The 20,242-nt window shown below is 44.1% G+C and overlaps 1 protein-coding gene across 2 annotated transcripts in view; it reads left to right on the top strand.

Annotated features, from left to right (window-relative positions):
• Pigk (phosphatidylinositol glycan anchor biosynthesis class K) overlaps window positions 1–20,242 on the top strand; it is a 92,509-nt gene that overhangs the window by 28,168 nt on the left and 44,099 nt on the right. For both annotated transcript variants that reach the window (XM_027395178.2, XM_027395177.2), the window contains exons 5-9: window positions 1,677–1,788; window positions 3,744–3,840; window positions 5,624–5,741; window positions 5,890–6,000; window positions 9,365–9,537. In XM_027395178.2, the coding sequence (XP_027250979.1) occupies window positions 1,677–1,788; window positions 3,744–3,840; window positions 5,624–5,741; window positions 5,890–6,000; window positions 9,365–9,537 (611 nt within the window). The remainder of the gene's footprint in view (window positions 1–1,676; window positions 1,789–3,743; window positions 3,841–5,623; window positions 5,742–5,889; window positions 6,001–9,364; window positions 9,538–20,242) is intronic.

Here is a 20,242-nt window from a genome sequence, read left to right as displayed (position 1 = left end):
TGATAAAAACATCACCCTATAGCAGAATGCACTGCCATGCCCTATTGCAAATAAGGAAACCACAACCCCCACCCACGGCCAACAAAGCCAGAAGGGGGTGGGGTAAGGCCTAATGTTTCAATAACAAGAAAGGTCATAACAGGATGTTAGTGGGCGGGGCTTAGAACAACAGGAGGTACCTGTTGCCATGCTGGAAAACAACTCACAGAGACCCCGTGGGGGCTGGGTCCCAGCAGGGAGGCAGAGGCAGGTGGATCTCTGTGAGTTCCGGTCCAGCCTGGTCTACAGAGCTACATAGACCCCCCCCAAAAAAAAAACCCCAAAACCCCCAAAAGAAAAAACAAAAAAGTAATATGTTAGCTAAGAATGGCATTATACTATATTTATTTCTTAGAAACTTAGTTTTTAATAGTTCAAGACTGTTTGGAATTTGAAACCATCCTAGATAGTCGTTCTTTTTCACCAAGCCCACCAAGAGTAGGAGACCAGCTTGAGTGCAGAATTCTCTCTAGTCCGATGTCAGGTGACATCTGCCCTAGGCTTGAGCCCTTTAAAGACTCATGTTGTGCCTGTGTGTCTTACATCTAGGGAGACTCACAGTTACAGCTGCTCAGACATGTTCTGTGGATTCAATGTGTATGAATGTTTGACTTCTTACTTATTTAGTCATTTGAAAATGAAAACCATTCTCTACCTCCTTAGCCAATAAGATTGTATTAAAACCATCAGCATTTTGCTGTATTCTGGCAAAGAGTGTAAGCCAAACAGTTTGTGCACGTATGTTCCTACATGTTTCTCACTCATGATCTAGGGAAAATCCACTGAAAAATCTGACTGGATTTTTTTGCTTTTTAAATTAAATATGGATAACACATGACTTAGCTGTTAACTTTAAATCTGTGTATTTTTTCCCCACAACTTTAAACATGCCCTCAAAGAACGCCAGACATCCCAAACTGGGAAGATTTGTTCAACGTGTGTTTTGCAGTTGAAGACGTTTCAGTGGGAACCTGAGTGACACCAGGCATCCACAATTAAATAGACATAATTAGCAGGGGTGGTGGTGATCATGGCACTGTCCTCGTGTATGACTAACCTGTTATTGACTGAGTGGTGGAGTAGATTTGCTGCACGATTGCCTAGTTATTCACAAATGTTTGTATTTTGTGTCCTCCAAAAGAATTGCCTCTATAAATAAGTCAGTAAACTTTGGGGCCAATTTTTAACACGTAATATTTAAAATTCTAAATTGGGAATTAAATTATTTTGCTCAAATGTGGCTTTTCCCTGTCATTTTTAGGCCTGAGGCTTTTCTTTAGATCGTGTTTTGCTGTGTAGCCCAGTTTGGCTGTGAGGTTAGGCTTCTCTTGCCTCAGTGCCCCCCTCCCCACTATGCCGGGTCATAGGCAGATGCGAGCGCGTGCGCGCGCGCGCACACACACACACACACACACACACACACACACAGGCCAGCCTTTACTCTCAGGAGCACAGTCACATGGAGGAACATGCTTAGCTTTAGTAATCTAAAACAAATTGCACCATAATTTGTTTTCTGTTTTCTTTTCAATTTATGCTGAGTAATACATAGATAGGAGGTATGTTTTGAATTTCTTCAGGTTCCATTTCATCAGATTTCTCTTTGTTTTGAAGAAGATACTTTTTTTTTTTTTCAGGTAACCGTGGAGAACTTTTTGCGGGTGTTAACCGGGAGGGTGCCACCCAGCACTCCTCGCTCCAAGCGCCTTCTTTCTGATGACAGAAGCAATATCCTCATTTATATGACAGGTACTTGAGAACTTAAAGCCTCCGTGGTAGATTATATAAAACACACTGAAACCAAAGCTGTGGACAAATGCTGCAGTTTAACTTTAGTTAAGGCAGCACGGTGTTTATTCCCATGACACATGATACGTAAGCAGGATATAGGTTGGGGATCTTTATTAACAATCTGAAATTGTCGACAACCTGTGTAAGCCTCACAGGTGGCAACATGCCCATCTGATGTCACGTGACAGGTGGGGGTCAAAATGCAGGCACACTGTGGAGGGACAGAGTGACCTTCAGATTCCGTGCATAAGAAACCAAGTTAGTCTCATGTTTACACCGGGGGTCCAGGCCCAAATGTCTGACTATGTGGAAACAGGTCAGTCTGCCATCGGCAGCCCTGCTGGTCCCTCATTGTTTCCTTTGTGTTGGTGCCTCACTCTGTGCAAGCATCTCTTCTCTGTTCTTTCCTTAGTCTCCTGCCATTGAACCCCACTTCCGGCTTTAGTCTCCTGGTGGTCATCCTACTCAAGTACTTATTGGAAATTGCAAGCCTGTCCCTTCTCTGCTGAACAGTTTACAGTCCCCAGTTTTACTGCTTACGCTCAGACTTAGCCTCACATCCTTTGTTTTGGTGGCGGTGGGGTTCATGAAACTGTGTGGTGAGCATATTCCCCCAGTGTTATAATTTGTGGGCTAGCTTCAGTGAGTGGACTAGGCTACACAATTTACATATTTTGCATTTCTTTTCTGGATTTATTGCCATAACTTTGTGAAGGAAATTCCAGTAGTTTTAGTGCAGAGTCTGAACCGACTCTCCTGAACGGCTGCTGCCTGTTTTGGGAGCATGGCTTTTGAGGAGACCACCGTCTCCTTCTTTTCTTATATCTTCTACTCTGCTTTCCACTACAGCGGCAGAGCAAGCTCGTAGCTCAGACATTGCTGCCCAGTTCTTTGTAGGGAAAGGTTGCTGAAGTCTGTGACAGAGTGGACTAGCTGATAATTAAGATAATAAAATGATAAGAGCTGATATGTATTTGAGGCTTTCTGTCTTAATCACTGCCTCTGCCTGCACATTTCCTCCGTCAGCAGCCTGGTGATTTCAGTGCTGCTATCCAGACCCACTGTGTGTGGTTGTGGTTGTGCGGGTCCTACAGTGCACACAGCACTTGGCTTGGTGTTAAGTGCGTTTCCACTGACTTGTGTACCCTGCTGCAGGGGTGTCACATGGGAAGGAGAAATACACCTTTACCCACAAAGGTTTAGTCAGCAACCACTCATACATCACGGGGCTGGAATTAAAATAGACCTTTCCTTCCTTTTTTCATTGCCCAGAGAACGGTACCATTAACAGTCTGCAGGAGGAGCTGTTCGAGCCAGTGATGCTCTCGCTTTATGGCTGGGGAAAAGGAGGCAGAGATTAAGTTATTTACCTAAAATAGCATGGTCTGTAAGTGGCGCAGCGAGTGTCTGAGTCCAGACAGACTGGCTCTTTCATGTCCCGCCGCCTAGCCAGCTCTAATGGATTGTGTTCAGTGGTCAGGGATAAAAACATCTGTTTTTAGTTGAGAACCATACTTCCTAGTAATAATAGCATAGAGTTCTCGCTGAATGAACAGCGCACCAGGGGCTAGGCAGTGCTTTTAGCTTCTTCCTCACCAAAATGTGAAACGCTTTTATGAGTAAGATAAATTTCAGACATACTGGTGGGGGCCAATGGATTTATTTAATTGAATAATAGAAAAACTTTTAAAGAGTTATACCTACTGTTCTTATGTGGTCTAGCATAGCATTTTTCTTTTTTTTTTAGTCGACAGGGCAAATTAAATTTGCTTTCCAGCCCATAGTTTAGGTAAGAAAGTAGTATTAAAACATTGCAACAAATGATGCGTGTGTATCGGGGTGTGTTTATTACTGAATGTATTTCTGTATGGTGTGGGAAATACATCATTGCTGTCTTTTTGGCTTTCTACAAGGTCATGGGGGAAATGGTTTCTTGAAATTCCAAGATTCTGAAGAAATCACCAACATAGAACTTGCGGATGCTTTTGAGCAGATGTGGCAGAAAAGACGGTAATTAGCAAGAAACTCTTCACCATCTTTTTAAACATTTCTCGTTATTTCTCCTGCAGTATGAGGTTGAGTCAGGGCTTGTACGCACTGGGCAGGTGCTCTAGTCTGGGCTACACACCCAGCCCCAAAGGAATGGCTTTCTTTTCCAAAATACACTAATATCAAACTGTCCTGTGGGAGATGCATAATTATTTTATGTGATTTTTACTTACCCTAATCATTTCTTCTACTACCATGGAATTTATATTTTTTATTTCATTGAATGGAACTTTGTGAATGAAATACCCAGTTACTATTTAACATGAATGAGTTGACTTGAAACATTTTTCATTTATTTAGTGTTGTGTATATGTGCACATTTGTGCACATGAGTGTGTGTGTATGTGTTTGTGTGTTCACATGTGTATATGTGTGCATGCACCAGTGTGTGTGTGTGCACGTGTGTGCGCATGTGTGAGTTGGTTCTGTCCTTCTATGTGGGTTGTGGGGACTGAACTCAGGTTGTAAGTCTTGGTCACCAGAGCCTTTTCCCATGGAGCCCTGCCATTGGCCCTGGATTGACTTTTACATCACATCTCATGTCATGTAGCTGAAGTGTCTTCCGGCCCAATGTAATGTTTGGGAGTCTGACTGTAACCCAGGCTGATCTTCCTGTGCCTGCCTCCTGTAGCTGAAGTTACAGCTGTGGGCCACTAAATTAGTTTCTTATGTTTGATTCAGCCTCACTCAAAGTTTCGGAGAACGGGCATAATGCACCAGACTCTGCCAGAGTACAAATGGGCGTCTCTAGTCCAGTTCCTGGTGTTCTCCTCTGAGACCTGATGAACAGACTTCCTTGTCGATGCTTCTGTTGGCATGCTGACCTTCTGATCCCTGTCACATGGCCCACCCCAAGCACCCTGGGCCTTTTCTAGGCCACAGCTCCAAACTCGTCCACACTTTGACATGTGACGTGTAGCGCACAGTGACTCCACCTCGCGGTGGTGGTTTTCTTGGCTAGGATGCAGCTCTTGGAAGCGTATTCCGGGGGGAGAGGCTCCCCCGGCCACAGTTCTGGAAGCACAGTCCATCTTTGTAAGGAAGGCAGTGTGTGGGGCCGTCTGTTACTGGAAGAGCTGCTGCAGTGTTGGCAGGATCACGAGCCTGTGAGGGTTGCATTTCCCACTGCTGGCCCTGCATTGAGAGACCGTGAGAGCCTTGGCATCATGGCTGAGCTGACAAACAGCTCTCTGGGGTGGACTGTTTGTGAGGGCGATGGCCAGGGCTTTTTCAGCGGATGGAGCCAGTCAGCCAGGGTGCCTTTCCTCTGCTGGGGTGGAACTGTGTTGTCCCAGGGATGACAGGGTTAGCGCAGACACCAGGCCTGGCTCAGTGTCTGCAGCGTTTGCCTCACACTCCTTTCGTGGTGGGCGTCTTTCCCTTCCTGTTGCACTCTGTGTTTGCGTGTGGTGCCTGAGTCACACATGCAGATGTGTGGAACATGAGCATCAGTAGCACATAAGTACACAGACATGCTCATATAAAGAGTTACTGATATGTGTATGTGTTACGTTTCCAAGAAAACCTGTGTGTCAAGAGGTTCTCGAATATGTGTGTGAGTTCTGAATGATGTAGCCAAGAACAGAGGACAAACACACCAAGACAGCTGCCTTGGGACATAACCACTGCCCCCTGTGGAGTGTTTCATGAGTAGGGCTCTTGTCTTAACTTTTAGCTAAAGAGCGGACTCGGGTTACATTATGGAGTTAGTGGGGATTCATGTCACATTTTGTCCTTCCCCCAGCTACAATGAGCTGCTGTTTATTATCGACACCTGCCAAGGCGCGTCCATGTATGAGCGGTTTTACTCCCCTAACATCATGGCCTTGGCTAGTAGCCAAGTGGGAGAGGACTCGCTGTCGGTAAGTGCTTTCCCTTTGCCGCGTCTCAAGTCCCTTCATATGCTTTATGAATATATGTGCTGTTCTTGGGTTTTATAAGCAGGGCATTTGGTATTTTAAACAGTTTGTTACGTGATCCTGTTTGACAAGTGCCTTCCCTACTTTACAGCATCAGCCAGATCCTGCAATTGGAGTCCATCTTATGGACAGGTATACATTTTATGTCTTGGAGTTTTTGGAAGAGATTAATCCAGCTAGCCAGACTAATATGAAGGACCTTGTAAGTATCCCATTGACTTGATCTCACCGTATTTGTTTGCTAGCTTTAATGTGGTTCATGAGGTCTGTTCTTCCCGGATTCTCGTGGGTGCTGTCTTTACCTCATTGTGTGGCCTTTTTAACTAATTTGAATCCACCTTTTCTTTTTTTTTTTAATTAATTTCTTCTTTGAAAAAAACTTCAAAATTATGCTTATCTATTTGTGTGGGTGTGCATTTGTGTGCATACATATGTGTGCAGAGACCAGAGAACAACTTGAGGGAATCAGGAGATTATGTCCTTCTGCCATGTGGGTCCTGGGCATGGAACTCAAGTCAGCAGGCTTGGTGGCATGTGCCCCTTACCTGCTAGGCCTTCCTGTTGTCTCCCAGGATGTCCTTTAGCACACAGGGCCATAAGCTTTAACCCGGTCCTCCTCTGTTTTCTGAGGGGCCTAGACTACTTCCTTTCATTTGTGTATTTTAAAAGCTGTCTGACCTTCTGAGTTACGTCAGACGATGCTCTTCCAGGAAAGCCACCCGAGTTCTTCTTGGAATCTATTTTACCTTCTCAGAGCTTCTGTAGAACTTAGTTTCTCTTTTGTAGCATTCACCACAGCCTATCTTTTGTTGATTTCAGGCATTGATGGAGAAACTCTTGGAAGAGAGAGACCTCACCGCACATGGTTTTTGTAGCCTATAATTCCTAGCCCAGTCTCTTCGGATAACTTGAATCTAATTAAATTCCTTTCTTTCCTGTGCTGATTGTGCCATTTCAGTCACAGCAGCTGGAAGTTGCTGTTGAGTTGGCGGAGTGAGAAGCTGCAGATGGTAGTTATGTGATGACGTCACTCTCCACCTGCTTGCATACACTGTCTCCCGCCCGCCCTCCCAGTGCCAGGGTCCAGTTTGCACTGCGACCAACACCTGGCACAGGATGGTCCCTCAGGGTTTGATAAGTGTGGTCACTGGCTGCGCACGGCACATGGCCCAGACACTGCTCCTGCTCTCCCTGAGCTTAGGAATGCAGGGTTACTGAGCAGATGGCTCTCTCCTCACCCCCAACTCAGCAGCTCTGCACTGGGCTCTCACTGAGCAGAGTCCTTTTGAGTGAGTTGTCAATAGTGAAGGAGCCCTGCCAGACTCGGCAGAGAGCTGCTGCTGTTAGCTGCCAAGTGTGGTAGGAGGACTAACACCAGTTTGAAGATTACCTGTTTTGATGCTTGTTAAATCCTCACAGGGACTTCAATATTAAAACAAACTTTTGTTGTTGTTGTTGTTTTGTTTTTTTGAGACTGGGTTTCTCTGTGTAGCTTTGGAGCCCGTCCTGGCACTCGCTCTGTAGACCAGGGCCTCTCAAGTGCTGGGTAAAACAAACTTTTTATAATGCTAATTTCACTTCTAAAAATTAAGTAATTAATTTTACATCCCTTCCTTCCTGTTCTCCCACTCTCTCCCCCTCCTCTCTGCCCTCCCCATTCCACCGCTCTGTATTCGCTCAGAAACGAGTAGGCCTCCCCTGTGCATCAGCAAAGCACGGCAGGTCACGCTGTCTTAAGACTAAGCATCCCTGTCCCCAGTACTCAGGGACAGCCCCTGCTCCCATTGCTAGGAGTTCCACAGCCAGACCAAGCTGCACAACTGTGTCACATGTACAGAGGGCCCATGTCAGTCACATTCAGGCTCCCTGGCTGTTGGTTCAGACTCTGAGCTCCCACGTACCAGGCTGGCTGTTTCTCTGGGTTTTCCTGTGATGTCCCTGACTGGACTCTGTGAGCCCCCACGTACCAGGCTGGCTGTTTCTCTGGGTTTTCCTGTGATGTCCCTGACTGGACTCTGTGAGCTCCCACGTACCAGGCTGGCTGTTTCTCTGGGTTTTCCTGTGATGTCCCTGACTGGACTCTGTGAGCTCCCATGTACCAGGCTGGCTGCTTCTCTGGGTTTTCCTGACCGACCCCAATTTCAGTTTTTTGTCACTGCACGTCCATTGTGCTATGCATTGTGCCACAGACCACATTCCAGTTCCAGTTGTTAAGTAGACAAAAGGCACCACCTTGTTTCTCTCCCTTGTGAAAACATGCTTTCCCTCAGAACTTCCGCTGTCACAGAACCTGAGCACAGAGGCCCCTGTGCCACCCATCCCACATGGGAATTGACACACACAAATATACTCTGAGAGTAAAATGCATCACTTGGTTTACAGTGTTTAATTTTACAATCTTATTCTCAAAAGTGAAAATATGTATTGTTCTTTGATGTGTAATAAATTTAAAAAATACTTTCCCGTTGAAATTATGAGAAATAACGAGACTTTTAATTGATTACAGTATATACCCACACATGGATATGTATAGTTTATATCAGTCGTCTAGCATCCGTCTATCCACACTCCTTGTTAATGTCTGACCTTGGTTTCTGGCTTCCATTAGAAAATTCGCTTATGACTATTTGAATGTCTTTCAGTAGGAATGATCCAAGAGTGCCAGGTGTACTGATGCACGCCTTTAATCCCAGGACTAGGGAGGCAGAGGCATGTGGATCTCTGTGAGTTTGAGACCAGCTTGGTGTACATAGTGAGTTCTAGGACAGCCAGGACTATTTAGAGAGATCCTGTCTCAAACACGTGTGCATGCATGAATGCACACAAAATGTCTGTAAAGTGATCGGTAGGGTTTTGATATATCTATAAGTCATAAGACTATTTGTTTTGTTTTCTGTTGCCTAGAGATACAGAGTAAAGTTTGCTGAGGGACTGTGTTGGGTGCTGTAGGAGCAACAGAATATCGGGTCCCCTTTAAAAGTACACCATGCCGTCAGTGACTGTGTTTTCTATTTTATGTCTCTGGCACCCGAAGTCATCTTTAGATGGTGACTGTGTGAACCCTAGTAACACTCCTTTTGCTTTTCACAGTGAGTGAACATGTGTCTGTCCTTGGTAATCACTAGTGTAGAATGTCACAGGTCAGATGATCACAGAGATTACTGTGACGTCTGTGAGTGGGGAAGTCATGGTTTCCATCTGCATCTTTGGAACACTAGCAGGTCTTGGAGGTACCTGGGGTTATTTTTCCACTGTGGTTAGACAAGGTTAATTGGTTTATAAAGTGGCACTAGTTTCACAGCAGTAGCAAGAGGTATGCTGTAGGTGGCCATGGAGTCAGTTGGGCTCCCTTTAAACTGCTTTACATATTGGACTTCTGCGGCCCATTTTAGTCGGCTGTCATGGTAGAGGCAGGCCAGCTTCCTTACAGCACTCTGCTGAGGCCTGCAGGCTTCCTTATGGCAGACACTGCAATAGGGATGAAATGCTCGTCTTAACCAAATCTTACCTTTGGAATACACTAAAGATAAGTGTATTGTTACTAATATTGTCATTGTTATTTTCAGTTTCAAGTTTGTCCCAAAAGTCTCTGTGTATCTACTCCTGGACATCGTACTGACCTTTTTCAGAGAGACCCTAAACATGTCCTGATAACCGATTTCTTTGGAAGTGTGCGGAAAGTGGAAATCACAACAGAGACGATCAGTCTGCAACAGGCTTCACCGGTCGTGGAGAGCAGGTATCCGTCATATTGTTATATGGACAGGAGTTCTGGGCTCATGGTTTGTGAATGTGTTGGTAAGTGGTTTTGGTTTCTCCCTGGTGTTCACCCTTCACAAGCTGTATGCCTTTTGTGTTATGGAAAGAGGCTGTACATGTGTGGGGGAAACCGCGGTTGTGATTGGAATATGATGGTTCCCAAATACAGTGCTGGTCATATCGCAATTTGAGATGTCAACAACAGTCTGTCAGCCAACCGTATTTTGCTGTTGGATCTAGTGCTCTTCAGCTAGGGAAGGGTGGGGCAGTGGTGTCTGTGTGTATTTGTGTGAGAGAGGTTGAGGGAAATTGGTTCAAGTTGGGGTTTTGAAATATTTATAAAGCTTAACTTTTCCCCCGTAATCTTGAAAAGCAAAATGCCTCATTGTAATTAAATACTGGCTCAGTTACGGGGACCTTTTGTGGGGTTGTGGGGTTTTTCTAGCCTGTAACTGTGTTGTCTCATGCTACCTGATACTTGGGCAGCTTACAGTCCAGGGCCTTCCGGGATCACAGTGGCAGCTCATACTATTTCAAGGATGTATAGTTGCCGCGCTGGAAGGAATAGAAGTAAGTTTAAATGTCAGAAGAGACTTCCTGTGAGGACTCAGGCAGGGTCTCATTTCTTGTTCTAGGTTTGAAAGCCTTAGGTTTTTACTTTTCTGTTCCTTATGCTTGTTGGCTTATAAAACTGTGAAGACAGCAGATAAGAGCAACAGAAGCAACAATTTTATTAATTTTTTAAATAGTACCTTTAAAATTGCCTTTGTAAAAAATGCTAAACTACACTTTAAAACTTTAATAAACTGTGATATAATTTAATACAGTAGCATTATGTCTTTTGCCAGATTGGTCTTAAAATTTCCCTTGACTTTAAGCCGTGAAAGGCTATTTACTCCCATTTAGCCACCTGAACACGGATGTGATCTCTCTTGCATACAAGGACTTCATACCTGTTTCTCCCAACGCTGAACTGCATGTATTATGACTGGATGCTGAAGGGGATTAGCATGGCAGTGGGATTGTACTAAGCTTTGTTAAATATCCTGGAAGAATGGATTTTTTTTTCCTTTTTGGTTTTCTCTGTGCATTTGTTGGAAAGCAAAATTCTTAGTACTGACAATTGTCAGAGTTTATAGTTAAGCATTCCAAAGTCTGTTGGCTTAGTGCGCCCTCTAGTGTTTGCAAATATTTAGGGTGTTGCTGTTTACCTGTAGCCCTTATAGTGACTGTTATAAAAAGGGCTGAGTGGTGTGTACTGGTGTCCCTGTCCTCCCCATCTGAGTGAAAGGTTCAGGCCAGAAGACTGTGCCCAAGAATTAGCTGTCCCGTGCAGCATAGTGAGACCACTCTCCAAAACAGTGCTGGTTCATTCATCTGTCCCTGTTTTTCTCCAAGAACTTTGACATGTCTGAACAGGTATTATCTCATTGTGTGCAGGAGCTGTTTACGTACAGACGTGAATGACAGTCTATGTAGAGAAAAGTCTGTTCACCAGAAAGTAGATAGCACAAAAGACTCCATTTTGTGAAGGAAATTTTGGGTTACACTGTATATTTACTTTCTCAAATTTTAGATCAGCAATATTAAGGGGGGTTCCTAAAATGCTAGTTATGATTTTAAGACACTCCACATAATGGAAACAATGCATTATATTGGTTCAGATAGGCTGCTTTTATTTTTTTATGTAGTCTTAGCATGCACCCTTAATCATATCGAATGAAACCATTAGTATGTAAAACTAACTGGAATAGCTGTAAGAAACAGCACTTTTATGTGCTGTCTGTAACTTAGGCGTGGTAAGGTGATGTCATGGAGCTGCAGTGAGCAGAGGGTGTCAGATTTCTCTTTGACGTAGTTTATTTCCTTCAGATACTGTGCTTTGTCTTTTGTGCTAATACTTTATTTATGAAATTCATGTATGTTGATCATGGCTATAATTTTTCATTAAAAAGATACATTGATAAACGTATGGAACCCCCAAAGAATACAATTATTATTAAAGGATTTTACTTAAATGGAATGCCTTTTAATGTCTATTTCAAAATTTTGACAAATATATACAGTTGAATAACCATTTCAGTCTGTCATGCTAAGCTAAGTGCTTTATTGCCACAGACCACTCCAGCTGGGTATGGGAGTCCCTGGGATGAGGGTCCCCTAAGAATAGTGGGTAAGGATTCGTTGGTGACAAACAGAAACAGAGAGGCAGTTTGAATCTGAGTAGATTTTGCAGTTCTCAACAAGGTTTCTTATAGAGATATTTTCTCAGGGGATGTTTTTGTTAAACAAACCCAAACATATAACATTATTGTTACTTGGCACAGTGATGCAGAAATCCAAAACTTAGAATCATCCAGAGTTAATCAAAACACAAAATTGTCCTTGATTAATCAAAACATAGGACGGTCCTTGATTAGCATAGGATCATCCAAGGCTAGCATATTTCTTAAATCAAATTAATATATTTTTATGGTCAGTTATTGTTTAACATCTATTACCTAGTTCTTGTGAGTTTTTGAAGTATTGAGCTATTTTAATCATTTAGCTATTTTTTTGTTTGTTTGTTTGTTTGTTTTTGGTTTTTTTAGAGACAGGGTTTCTCTGTGGCTTAACTCTTTCTTGTTAAAAGCTTTCATTGCCAGACACTTGAGCCTACTTTCAATGACACATGTACAGCCATATGAAATTTTATTGTTGGGAAAGTTTTTACAATTTGTACTTATGTGAATGACGTGAATGATTTGGAAAGCGCTAGTGACCCCATCTCAGGGGATGGTTTCTTATCTATTTCTTTTGTTTAAAATGTCAGCATATACTTTTAGGAACATTTCGTTAATGAGAATAAAAAAAAAGGAATAGAAGAACAAGCAGAAATTGTCACGAGAATCACAGCCCAGTATTTTTCCTCTGACTGAGAGTTCCACAGCTGTTTCCAGGAGACCTCCTTCTTTTGAAGTTATTGCCACAGTCTGTGGAACTTGTCACACAGAATCTACTGGATTTGGTGTGGCACTTTATGACAATTCTTTCAGACACCTTGCGTGGTTCCTAGGCCCACGTCTGCCTTTAATGGAGCAGCATGTGCACGGAGCCATACATGCTAGCATGGTTGATTCTGACCTCTGACCCTAGCTAGTGTAATATGTGTGTGTCTGAATTGTGTCAGCAGCACCTGCTGATGGCTATCTACAGATTGTTCATTTACTAACCAAAGGACGTTCTCCCCACCCCAGATTTTGGAAATTATTTATAAAGAAATGCATTTGCATTTCTCATAATCTGAGTGAGCAACTGGCTGACCCTGTGCAGCTGCAGGTGTAACTTGATAAGAAACTAAACTGCTCATCTCTTTCCCAAAGTCACTCTGACAATGTGCCATCTCACAAATTGTCACTTGTTCTGTTTCCTTTCGGCTATGCTGGGTAGTGATCGCTCTTGGTGGCATCAGTTTGCATATTTAGTGGCTGAAAATGCCGAGCATAGTTTTATTTACTGGTCTCCCACGTCTCTTATTAAGTATCTTTTGAAGTCTTTTACCCATTTTTAAAATACTGCTTGGTTTCCTCATTAAAGGATGACAGTTCCCTGTATGTTCTCAATACAGATTCTTTTTCAGATATATGAATCACAAAGTGTTTTTCCAGTCTGTGGTTCACCTGTCTTTTGGCTCACTGTTGGTTGGTTTATCAACTTTCTCTATGCTTCAAGGCTTCTGGGAGTCTTTCTTCGCCTAACCTGAAGTCACAGAGACGTCTAGAAGTTTATAGTTTCAAATTTCATGTTTGAACCTCTGCTCCATTTTCAGTCAGTTGGTGAGGCTGACGTGAGTAGTGGCTGAAATTCATCTTGCTTGTGAGTCTCTTTAAGAAAGCCCCCTGGCATTTTGATTAAATTTGGCTTGATTGTTAATTTGGGGAGTATGGATAGCAACATTGGGTTTTACAGTCTGTGAACATATCCTAGCACTTGTTTGGATAGTTATTTTTCTAGGTGTAGGTTGTACAATTTATTTTCCTGATGATCCCTTGCTTGGGGGTCATATTGACTCTGCTGTTGCTGAACCAGACTCCCTCAGAAACTCCAACAGATTTCTCTTTTGACCAGATACAGACAGCTTGATTCCACAGCTTGTGAAAGTGACTACCACACACACAGTTCACCACACCCATTCCAGTGACTATGCATTTATAGGAAGGGAGTTAGAAGTTAGGGGGTGGGTAAATTCATCACGAGTATTGTGGACTCTGTGATCGCTCTGTCCCCCGAGTGCTGTTTGTAGTGAGTGGGTGTGTGACATTTGACCCACAGGACAGGTGAGATGTTCCGGCACAGCTGACAAGTCTGTCCCTGTCTTGCACACACCTGTGTGCAGTGGCTGATGTATTCGCTCCACTGTAGTCCTGTGTGACCCTCATCGTCTTATTGGCCGTCTGTTTTATTGTCTTAGGACAGTTGGCCACCTGAGTTATCTCAGATTCTCTTCAGATGGGATGCGAGGAACTAGGTGACTCGGTACACGGCATTATGGAGGTTATCCATTTTGTCACTTTACAAACACAATTCTTATAGCTTCCAAATGCATGGATGGTTCATTGGTACTTTACTTTACCACATGCAGAGGACTGAAGCATGCGTGGATTGGCTTGAGACTTCTGAGATGGCAGTGTGTGTGCGGACAGAGCCGCTCCACGCGTTCCTCTTTCTCTTCATGGAGATCCAACATGCTCAAGTGGCAGTGGCCCACACATATCCTGTGTGCCAGAGTTGCAGACTCCGTGTTTGTCAACATTTCAAACTGTATCAAAGCAGTCTGTTCTTAGAACACTAAATGTTAGAGTTAGAAACGTGAAGCTGTGTTCAGTCTGAAAAATGGTGGCTTGTTTATCTGTCACCGGCATCTGTCCATGCAGTGCTCAGAAGGCCAGTGTCTGGTTTAATCACGACGTGGCTAATGTTTCTTTCAGACCTTGCCTCTGTGCCCAGACACTCCTGATTGTCATACTAATTAGGGTACGGCTTCCTTCCGGTAAGTTAAGCCTGGGTTAAGTGGTTCAGTTACCACCCGGAGTCTGTTTCTGGATTCCAACCCCAGCTGCATAGCCAGGGAAGGCCACCTGAACTCTCCTTAGCCTCAGGGGCTCTGTCTCATATGTCTCTAAAGAGTTAACTTCGCCATTGCTTATAAAGTAAAAGCCGGGATCTGGGTTTCACACAGCTACGTTGCTTGGTCATGCCGGCACTGAGAAAGCTGATCACAGGCATCGGCAGAAATTAACTGTGGCTACAATTGTGTCTGTGCCCTATTGCACCGTTTGCTTTGTAATCTGTTCTGCTGCTGTTAATGCCCTCTGGTCATTCCATGCTTGGTGGGTTCCTGTTTGTAGAACTGAGTCCTTTGCACCAGAAGATGGCAGCAGTATTGCGTGTTTGTGTCTGTGCAGCAGACCTTTCCAAAAGTGTCAGAACTTGAGGTAGGCTGACAGTGCTGCTTCCATCGCCACCTTGCTGAAGACAGCAAGACTTTTGATCCAAGTTTTCAGTTTACAAAAGGGATTGCTCTGTGTGTAAATTGTTTGGCGTAAGAAACTGAACAATACATAATTTTACTTCTGAGAAAGCTAAATCTATAGGCTACTTTGGAATCATCACATTTTAACATCTTTTAATATGTTATTTTGCATATTATTTGTTAATCACTTAAACAAGAAATTGAAGGTCAAAACCTCCTAGAAGAGAAGGTAGGTGGCAACCTTGAACAAATTGGTACAGGAGACGGCTTCCTGAACATAACACCAGTGGCACAGACACTGAGGTCAACAATTGATAAATGGGACCTCCTGAAACTGAGGAGCTTCTGTAAAGCAAAGGACACAGTCAGCAAGATAAAATGACAGCCCACAGACTGGGAAAAGATCTTCACCAACCCCACATCTGACAGAGGGCTGATCTCCAAAATATACAAAGAACTCAAGAAGCTAGTCTCCAAAACACCAAACAATGCAGTTAAAAGATGGAGTGCAGAACTCGATAGAGAATTCTCAACAGAGGAATCCAAAATGGCTGAAAGACACTTGAGAAAGTGCTCAACATCCTTAGCCATCAGGGAAATGCAAATCAAAACATCTCTGAGATACCATCTTACTCCTGTCAGAATGGCTAAAATCAGTAAAACCAATGACAGTCTATGCAGGGGAGGATGTGGAGAAAGAGGAACACTCCTCCACTGCTGATGGGAGTGCAAACTTGTACAGCCACTTTGGAAATCAGTGTGGCAGTTTTTTAGGAAAATGGGAATTAGTCTACCTCAAGATCCAACAATCCCCTTCTTGGGCGTATACCCAAAGAATGCACACTCATACAATAAGGACATCTATTCAGCTATGTTCATAGCAGCATTATTTGTAATAGCCAGAACTTGGAAACAACCTAGATGCCCCTCAGCTGAAGAATGGATAGAGAAAATGTGGTACATTTACACAATGAAGCACTACTCAGTGGGAAAAAGAAATGGAATCTTGAAATTCGCAGGCAAATGGATGGAACTAGAAGAAACCATCCTCAGTGAGGTAACCTAGTCACAAAAAGATAAACATGGTATTACTCACTCATTTTTTATTTTTTAGACATAGAGCAAAGGATCACTAGTCTACAATCCATACTGCCAGAGGAGCTAGGAAATAAGGAGGACCCCAAGAGAAGATTGCATAGTCCCTTGAAGAACGGGATGGGGACAAGAACCCCTGACCAAATTGGAGCCCGGGGCAGGGAGAGGAAAGAGAGTTTCCATCCAGTAGCTGTTTGAAGCAGAAACAGGCACCCACAGCTAAGGACTGAACCATACTACTGAAATTCAGTTGTGGAGAGGGAAGAGGGATGAGCAAAGGAGCCAAGACAGGGCTGGAGAGACCTGCAGAAACAGTGGACCTGACCTAGAGAGAGCATGGAGACCCTAGTCATAAAGCTGGGGAAACAGCATTGGACCAAACCAAGCCCTCTGAGTGTGTGTGCCAGCTAGGAGTCCAAGACAGTCTATGGGACCTCTAACAGCAGAGCCAGTCTTTATCCCTAGAGCACAAATGGACTTTGGGAGCCCATTCCCTATGGAAGGAAACTATTGCAGCCCAGATACAGTAAGGAGAGCCTAGGCCCTCCCCCAAATGATATGACAGACTTTGAAGGTCCTTGGTGGAGGGCCTCACTGTCCCTGTGGAGGAGTTGGGGGATGGGTTGGGGTGTGGTTGGTGGGGAACATGGGAGGAGGGGAGGGTGAGGGAATGGGGGGGATGGATATGTAAATATGAGTAGTAATTAAAGAATTTAAATAAAAAGAAAAAAATCATGTTTACTTGAGGACTTTTTATTATTTAATAATAAGTGATCTTTAATCTTTAACTTTAGAAGCAGAGTGGAGTTTTAAAAGATTCGCTTTATCAAATAAACACTGGGAATGTGGTCTTTAGGTGATGCTAGAGGTAGGAGATACACTGCTACAACAACAACAATAATAATGTGATGAAGATGTTGTCAACACTATCCCAGCTTAGAAACTGAGATCATAGTGTCCTTTTCACTGGGTGTCAGGCTGGTCCTTGCCAGACCTCCTGGCCTGGTGCTAGAAGTCACCCCAGGCCGCATGGCACAATAGGAGAGCCATGGCGGAGGTGAAACATTTTGGTCTAGTCATTTGCTTTCCATCTTCAGACATGTTCTTTAGTTTTCCTTAAATTAGGTATTTCATCTGAGAAATGTGATTTACTTTGCACCCTTATTGTGCATTGTGAGGATTAAAGATACTGGGTACAGTAGGAAAACTTACAACTTAACACTCCTGCCCCTGTGAGGTGCAGTGTGCTGTTAGCCTCTTGCCTGGTCACTGAAGCTATCTGTACAGCTTTGTTTTTATCAACATGCTGCCCAAGCTGACAGGAGTTAATGTGGTCTTGTGCTTACCTCTGTAGATGGTGCCTTAAAAGTAAGTTGGGAGCTGGGACCTGGGAGCTGGGCAGTGGGTGCAAGCATGGGAACCTGGGTTTAGATCCCAGCAGTCAGTAGAAGCCTTGTGTGCCTGAGCACAGCTGTACCAAGCACTTGGGGAGTGGACTACAGAGACGGGGATCATTGCCACTTGCTGGTCAGCACCCTAACAGAAAACACACACACACACACTTTCCAGGTTCAGTGACAGACTCTGTCTGGAGGGGACATGTCAGAGAGTTTACACAGCAGGAGACCCAGACACACACACACACACAGACACACACACAGACACACACACACACACACACACACACACACACATATACACGCATGTGCGCACACACACATGTATACAACACCACAGGCACACACACCACATGTGCACACACAGGCACACACACACTAGTGCACACACACACAGTAGAGGGGTGTGGCTCAGTGGCTGAGAACTTGTGGTAATATCTTGCTTGTACAAATAAAACCTGTCTGAAGGTCAGAGAATGGAGCTTGCCACTAGCTAACCATAGAGGCCTAGCATATCCGACAGACATTTTTGAAAGCAGGGTATTTTGAAGGAGTGGACCGCCTAGTCTTGGCAAGGTTTGCAGTCACTCTTTTTGGTGTCCTGTTTGTCAAATTTGGACAGCATACTGTCAGTTGAGACATTTGAGTTGTAAGGGTTTGTTAGTAATAAGCCTGAGCCATCAGCCAAACAGTTTATAATTAATATAAGCCTCTGTGTGTTTATTTGGGACTGAACGGCTGCAGGACAGGACATGACAGAAACATCTGACTACAAAGACTTTCCCAGTGTTCACAGTGCCTGAGTTCTAGCCACAGCACACAGGAAGGAAATAAAAGCAGAACAACTCTTCTTCAGGATTTTACACTCTATCTGTTTTTATCTTACTTTTATCCCTGTCTTGTCTTAAAGTTTTAAGTTCCTTACTGTAGCATCTCAGCTTTTAGTAATAGTAATGTTAGTACTCACGATCTGTAAGCTGCACTGTGTGAGGAAGAAGGGTCCTGGTCACACCCGGGGCCTGCAGGTCTTTTTTGTCAGTGTTCCTCACACTCGGTAAGACTGCTGCATCTGCTCCTTTCTGCCACAGTCTCCGCCTTGATGGACTCCTGCCCCCATGGAGCCCTGATCCCGAGTAAGCGTCCCTCTAAGTCATGTTGGTCATGATCCTCTGCCATGGCAGCCAGCGTTACGTTGTCCTTCGATGAGCCTGATGCAATGAGGATTAGTCCATCGAAACTTTATCTCAGGGGACATTATTATGGAATGCTCTAAAATGGCATTGGTTGACTTCCTTTTAAACTCTTAAGAACTACTTTATCCAGTGGCCTTGGCTTCTGATGTTTTCTGTTACAGTTTCCCAGGAACTGAGAAATAAACAAGACTAGTGGACCCCAGGGGTTCACAGGCTGTGATCCTGGGCTTGCTAATTTGTGGGTGATGGACCTCATTTACTTGGTTAAACTGTGTTGCCAACCAGAGATTGAGAGTGAATTGGTGAGCAGTTTAAACTGGGTGTTATTAAATTAGTGTGTCTAGTTTTTTTCTGGGGGTGCGTTTTAAAGTCAGCAAAATTCCTGTGCTAGTTAGAGCTCTTCTCACATGGTGCTGTCTCTGTAGCACGAATTCTAATTGTTTTTAATAATAAAAACTGAGTCAGCTATCAGGTGGTGAAAACTGAAGGATCAGAGAAGCAGAGCAGCCTGCCACTAGAGTTCTTACCTCTCCCAATGCTCAGACCTAAGGGAGATGCTGTCCTCAGACTGCTTCCTCAGACTGCCCTGAACTCCTGTCTCCTCCCTGCCCAGCCATATCCCTTCCTGTCTCCACCTCCCTCATGTTGGTATTAAAGGCGTGGGGCCCCATGTGCTGAGATCACCTTTGTGTGAGCTGTTTCTCTTTTAGACTGGATCAGTTTTGTGTACCCAGGGTGACCTTGAATCACAGAGCTCCATGTGCCTCTGTCTCCCTGGTGTTGGGATTAAAGGTGTGGCCACCACTGCCTGGCCTGCATGGCTAACTAGTGGCTAGCTCTGCACTCGGATCCTCAGACAGGCTCTATTCGTTGGATCATAAACAAAACATCACCGCTCAAAACAAAACATACTTCAACATGTATCTTGAAGTGTTTCCTCTGCATTTTCTTCTGTTGGTGTCAAGAGTTTCAGATCTTACATTAACGCCTTTGGTCCGTTTTGAGTACAGAACTGTGCAAGGTTGAGAAAGATGGTCCCTGTTTCATTTTCCAACATTTGGATGTCTGCTTCCCTCAGTACTATTTGCCAGGATTGTTCTTTCTTTTCAGTGTTTTTGACACTTTTGTCATAACCATAATGGCTGAGTCGTGTGGGATTATTTCTGGATCCTCTCTTCTCCTCCACTGACCATGATGTCTGCTTTTGTGCGAGGGCCATGTTTTGTCCCTGGGGCTCTGTAGTATGATTTGAGGTCAGGTGTTGTGGTGTTAGGGCCCTGGAAACTCAAGTATCCGGGGTCCCAGGCCACGTTCTCTGTCACCTCAATCACCAGGCAGATTCGAGAGCTTGCTGCAAACTGCACGAGGCTTTATTGTAATTTAACGAGCTAACCCCATGTTAGCTCAGGTCTTTCACCCATCTGCCATGGCGGACGGCTAGCAAAAGACGGCTCCTAGGGGCTCCCGAGAGATCTTATAGGATAGCGT

This window comes from Cricetulus griseus (assembly GCF_003668045.3).
Source record: "Cricetulus griseus strain 17A/GY chromosome 1 unlocalized genomic scaffold, alternate assembly CriGri-PICRH-1.0 chr1_0, whole genome shotgun sequence".
Taxonomy (NCBI): Eukaryota; Metazoa; Chordata; class Mammalia; order Rodentia; family Cricetidae; genus Cricetulus; species Cricetulus griseus.
The sequence above is the reverse complement of the archived record's forward strand: the minus strand, read 5'-3'. Positions and strand labels throughout refer to the sequence as shown.